Source organism: Lutra lutra, chromosome 2 (assembly GCF_902655055.1).
Source record: "Lutra lutra chromosome 2, mLutLut1.2, whole genome shotgun sequence".
Lineage (NCBI taxonomy): Eukaryota > Metazoa > Chordata > Mammalia > Carnivora > Mustelidae > Lutra > Lutra lutra.
This window is the reverse complement of record NC_062279.1, coordinates 6,613,087-6,619,086: the sequence shown is the minus strand read 5'-3', so window position 1 is coordinate 6,619,086 and position 6,000 is coordinate 6,613,087. Positions and strand designations below refer to the sequence as shown.

The window sequence follows — 6,000 nt, the reverse complement described above, 5'->3', positions numbered from 1 at the left end:
CTAACATGTTGGCAGAATTTTCATCAGCCTCCTGGGAATCTTTGGTGTTGTAGGAGCTCTGTCAAGTACCTGAGCTTCAAGGTAGCCAAGCCCAGCGTGGCTGTGGATATCCCAAAACAGGGTTTATAACGCGGAAGGAGGGGGCAGAGGCCTGCTGAGTTATACAGAGGCTCAGTTGTTCTTGGGGCTCGAGTAATAGTAGGAGATTGTCTGGGGGCATATATAATATTAAAACTAAGAGGAAAACCTTATTTCCCTGCACATTGTTATTTCCTTCAAAGGTTTATTGTAGAAGCTGTTACACAAATTTGTTGAGGGACTTGAAATTTATTAAGGTTGGAATAACAGCAGAGATGAAGAACAGGTAACATGGAGAGGAATGGTACCAGGAGGAAGTCTTCGTGGAACCTTCAGCCTTGTGAGGACTTAGCATTTCTCTCCTTTAGAAGGTGACCAGTTAGTGTGTATGTGATTCAGCCCACTGCCAATTTCCTCTAAGGAACGGCAAGCATTGTGTAGCTAGTGGAGGCCATGGTCTCTCGTTGGTAATTCTCTCCTCACCATAAACTGACCCAGAGAAGCAGGCTCTTCTAGTGGCATTAATTACTGCAAAGCTCCCACACCTGCCTTTATTAGCTACTTTGAGAAGAATCTCAAGTAGGTAAAAAGTAACCCTAATAACTGATTGATAACCTTCATGTCTAGGATATGAAATGTCAGTGAAGATCTTTGAGCCCAAAGATCTTTGAGTCCAACCAGGAAAGTTAAGGTGTTCTTTGATTTCAGTAATAAAACAACTTAAAGGAATTCCCAATCTTTATTTAACAGTATGGTGCTTCCATGACCAAGGTTCTGTGACCTTTTAATCATGATCATCATTAAAATACTAAGATTGGCATTACATAGAAAAGGCCCAAATAGAGCTGGTCAGTGCTTCTTTAGAGCACAAATTCAGTCATTAGAAAGGCAAACGGAGGAGGTTCTTTATATAAAAACCACAAGGCACACATGTGATGATATAAAAAGGCATCGCTTCTATGTCCATTCCTTCTCTGAGTGTTTGCTTATGTCAGTGTCCAGAGACAACTTTGTGAGCTAATGGCAGCAGCCTGTGGTGTTGACTGGTGGCTCCGTCATTGCGGCAACAGGTAGTTGTCAAAGGCACAGACCTTGTGCTGAGTGACTGAATCTAGAGAAAGAGAAAAGCGGGTTAGCATTTACAACGGCCAACCATACAGCAGAATAGCAACCTTTTTATTTATGCAAGGTCTATTTTAAAATCTTACGTGGCTTAGAGCTGCCCTGTCTGTACGTCCACACAGCACATGTGGCTACTTGAAGTAAAATAAATAATTCAGTTCCCGTCACACCAGCACATTTTAAGAGCTCAGCAGGCACATGTTCCTATAGATACTGGACATATAGGGTGTTGCCATCATGGCAAGATACTACGTTAGGGTGGGAAGTTTGCCAGTCTGTGGTATGAAAGACCAGAATTCTAATCTCTGCTAGCTACAGAACATACTCTGGTACAAGGCAAAGTCTGTATAACTATGTAAGTTGTCCATACAGCACAACACATTCTAGGCCGTGTAGCTAGCCTATCTACCTAGCTGAGTACTTCATGCAGAGGATGGAGTTTGTAAGCAGTTTCTTCCGTTGAAGAAGCTGGACTAGTGAGCTCTAAAGTCCTGTCAGTCTGAAGGCCTGTCATTTCATCAAAGTCACAAGAATTCCTCTGGTCCAGGATGAGCTACAGCTGCAGGAGAACGTACCGCTCCCAGCCCTGCTTGTAGGAGGATGAGAGAGGAACGCAGTGGGTTGGCAACGCTGATGGAATTGCAAATTAAGTAACAGTTAACTTAATAATTACTATTATGGGATGTCCACAGGGATGGACAAATTATATTGAAGGATCTTAAGATGCCACAAGGACAAGCGGTAGCAGAGAGAAAGTAAAAATTAGGTTTGTTCTGTGAATACAGGAAGACAGTGGAAGACAAAATGGCGCATCTTAGTTGTAGGTCCCGAGAGTGTCGTGACCTGCCTAGGACAAATGCACCTCCCCACAAAAGGTCTGAACCAGTGAGCTGAATTTCAGAAGGGAGGGGGCACTACACTTGTTTTATATATTATATGCATGATATAACATTAAAATTAATGTGGTGACACAGCTTTTACAACCATTAGTAGCACTAAGCACAACCATTTACTTCTCTGCACAATGCAGTGAAGTGACAGTATCATGATTGACATTTTAGTGTTAGTCCTTTATTCGTGGTATGTGTTGTACATATTTTCTCTCTGTCATTCACCTTTTGACTTTTCTTATGCAAAGTTTTTATATTTGCATTCAGATTATGTAAATCCCTTACTGCATCTGGACTTTGAACCATAGGTAGAAAGCTTTTCCCTTTACCCTGTTTTAAAGCAATTCACTCATATTTTCTTCCAGGTGGTAAAACCCTGTGGATTCAATTTTTACACGTAAGATTTCTGACAGGATGTCATTTTTGAAAGCCAGAAAAGATTGCAAAAAAGATGGCAATCTTGTCTAATTAATCAAAATTCAAATATAAGACAATGCCAAATATTTCTTTAAAAAAAAAAGGTGACAAACTTATAAAAAAATACTTATTCTGGTGTTTACATGAAAGAAAAAATACATAGACAGTTTTGAAGAAAAGGAATAGTGAGAATCTGATACACTAGATACCAAAACACACTATAAAATTACAGTAGTAAAATAGTATGTAATTCGCACAGAACCAGATAAATGGGTCAACGGGAGAGTCTGGAAACGTGTCCTTGCATATATGGGAAATTAACGGACGAGTCAAAGGGCATTCAAAATCAGTGCCAAATGGGCGAGTTACAAACAGATGGTACAATCCCTTCACATCACACAATAAATAAATTACAGATGAATAAACTATAAACAAGAAAAGAAATGGAAGTATTCATAGAGATAGGAGACTAGTCCTAAAGCTCAGGGGCTAGAGACAACCTTCCTAAGTGAAACCCAAATTCACATGCCTTGGGAAAATGGAATTTGAATCCACAGAGATTAATAATTAAATATTAAAACCTCTGTAACACAGAATACATAATAAACAGAATTAAAGATGGGGCAGTTGAGAGAATTTTACACTTAGAACCCAAGATTAGGGACCATATTTTAGAAGGATTCTGTAGAACAGTGTGAAAAAGAAAAACAGCCTAATTTCAAAATAGGCCAGGGACAAGGACAGGCCATCCATGAAACCTAGATCCCCTCTCTAAGACAGTCCTACGCATCTGTAACTTAGTAGTTAGGGAACAAGAAATTAAGTAACGTGATCTATTCGTCCAATTCATCAGATCACCAAATAATGAAAATATGGGTCATTTCTGATACTGGTGACAGGGGCATCCATATGCCGTAAAATACTCGCACAACTGAGTGTGTCAAGACTGAAAGTACACATTAGCCGGGGCACCACGATGCCACAGAGACGAATCTGCTTCGCAGAAATTCTCACACCTGGGATTGCGCTCGAATAATCATAGCTCAAAAGGATCTCTTAAAATTGAATTCAAATTGTTCCAGCTAGATCCTACAAAGTCCCTAATAGCAGAAACCGTAGAAATCACCTCAAGCATCCAGCCATGAGCGCATGGCGTAATCACACTCCCGCCAAGGGCTCAGAACGAGGTGGCTGTTTCTGTATTAAAATGGAAGCTCTCCTAGACAGTCAAACAAAAACTCAAGGAGTATGTGAGTCTCTGTCTCTCAGAAAACCCTCGAACAATACATTGGTTTATATACGTTTATTTCTACATAATTATGTTTTTGAAAAATTAAAACCACTCTTCCATCTTTATGGTAGTTGAAGGAAGGGTTGTTAAGGTTTGGGGACTTTATGTATTTCTCTGTTTGAGTTCTTTGACCTGAAATCAAATGTCACTCCACACGTCCATGCGGGCATCCGTCCATTCATTCATTCATTCGCTGGTGGATAAGCAAGGTTGACTGAAGAAGAGGCAAGTTTTTAACTTAGATAAAATAAAACAGAATCCTAAATGTGACTTCACAACTTAGTCTGTGGCTGACCCCCACTTGGTGTGGTGGGCTCTATGCTGGCACCACGTAAGGAATTATCCCATGGGATCGGGAGAAACCGTACTGAGGTACGTGTAGTGTTGGGCCTATGCGTGTGCTGAGCAAACCCGGGAGTCAGAAGAGCTCCTGACAGTGGAGTGGAGGCTGGCAGCCAGGACGTCCGTGTCCAGGGAGCCCCTCATGTCTCCAGGTCCCCAAATATGTAAACACACACATGAAAACCGACTTCTGTCCAAGTTCATTTGTCATCTGAGGACAGCCACATTCCCAAAATTCCAATGTCACATCATACGAATAATCCGCAAGCACCCCATAAAATGGGACCAATAGGACAGATGTCAGAGGAATGCCAGTCCTGCCCAGTGGAAAGAGAGACAAATGGTATACAAGTAGCTCCCGTGAAATTTAAACTGGGAAAAAAAAAAAAAGTTTGTCTTATTTTAACAAGGTTAGTTAGCAGGTCTTGGCGCACATTTACACACAAATTACTTTACTGGCTGTACTCTGTGTGGTCTGAGGATTAGGATAGTGAAGGAATGTGCTATTTTTTTTGATAGTGTGGTGGGCAAGTCAGTTTATTGAACTGACACTCCCATTGCCGGTAGCTAATGGCATTGTGTGTGGAGAGAGCTAGAACTCTCAGGACCCCACTGGGAGCTTTATCTTAGCTTATCACAAGCAGCGGACAACTCTAGGGCTGAAACAGGAGCAGCCACGCAGCCAGACACTGGGCTATGGGGTCAGCTCTCCCGCTCTGTAGGATAGGAGTCACCTGGCCTCCGGGAACATGTAGGACAGGGGCTTGACACTGGAGGCACCCTTAGCAGTGAGGCCTAGCCGGTCACAAATGATCCTAAAGTCCTTTCTCTGAATGAGCCTGCCACTGCCCTTCGCGGAATTGTCATCTGTGGATCTCACGTCCCTCTGGAACCACACGGAACCTGACTTCCTGCCCTCTTCCACATGGCAGTCCTGCAGGCTCAGTGCTGGATGCTGAGTGAGCCCCTGTTCCTTCAGGCCTTCGACGGATCCTGATCTCTGGGAACATCTGCGTTCTCTCCGATGCTCAAATTCAAGTCTGGGAGTTGTCCTCGACTCCTCTGGCCTGGTATACCACGTGCTGTCTATCAGCAAGGCCAGCCGGCTCTAGAATTTCTATTAGAAGTCTGGCAGCTTCACACCACCCCCACTGTCACCCTCTGGTCGTGACCACTCACCATCATTTATCACTGGGACCAGGGCAAGGGTCTAAAACTGCTCTCTCTGCTTCTGCTTAAAAATATGTATTCTCCCACTTAAAATCCGTTGGTGGCTTCCATTTATAGTCAGAACAAAAACTAAAGGTGTCACCATGGTCCAAAAGGGCCTTGAGTGGTCCAGCCTCTGGCCACTTCTCCAGCTTCATTTCTCATCACTTTTTCCTCTTGCAGGGTTTTGGACACTCCAGTGTCTCTGCTGCTTCTCTACATTGGTCCTAGCTGTTCCCTTAGCCTAAAAGGCCAGTCCCTTAGACCGACAGGAGCCCGTGCTTGTGTTCCTCATTGAGGTCTCAGCTAGAATACAGCTCTTCTGCAAGGAGCCAACCTCTCTGTCCCTGTAACGACCCACACCCTGTTTTCTTTGTAGCATTGATCACCAATAGGATTTCAAAAACACTTTATTGTCTGTCTTCATTAGAATCTAAGTCCCACAGGGGCAAGCCCCGTATCTGCCTTGTCAATTCCTATTCCAGTAATGCCCACATGATGCTGGGGGCTCAGGACGGAACCTGAATGAATGAGTGAATGACCTGACATCATGTGTATTTGAAGGAAACTGCTCAGTCTAAAATAATGGAGAGTTTTTCCATCTGCTCTGATACTAGGCTGGACACATTCATATATTGAAAACTTTTCCAA

General features: G+C 43.0%; 1 protein-coding gene across 6 annotated transcripts in view; it reads right to left on the bottom strand.

Moving 5' to 3' along the window:
- Window positions 1–798: 798 nt before the first annotated feature.
- MCPH1 (microcephalin 1) overlaps window positions 799–6,000 on the bottom strand; it is a 245,709-nt gene continuing 240,507 nt past the window's right edge. For all 6 annotated transcript variants that reach the window (XM_047713746.1, XM_047713674.1, XM_047713702.1 and 3 more), the window contains one exon: window positions 799–1,189. In XM_047713746.1, the coding sequence (XP_047569702.1) occupies window positions 1,134–1,189 (56 nt within the window). In that variant the 3' untranslated portion in view covers window positions 799–1,133. The remainder of the gene's footprint in view (window positions 1,190–6,000) is intronic.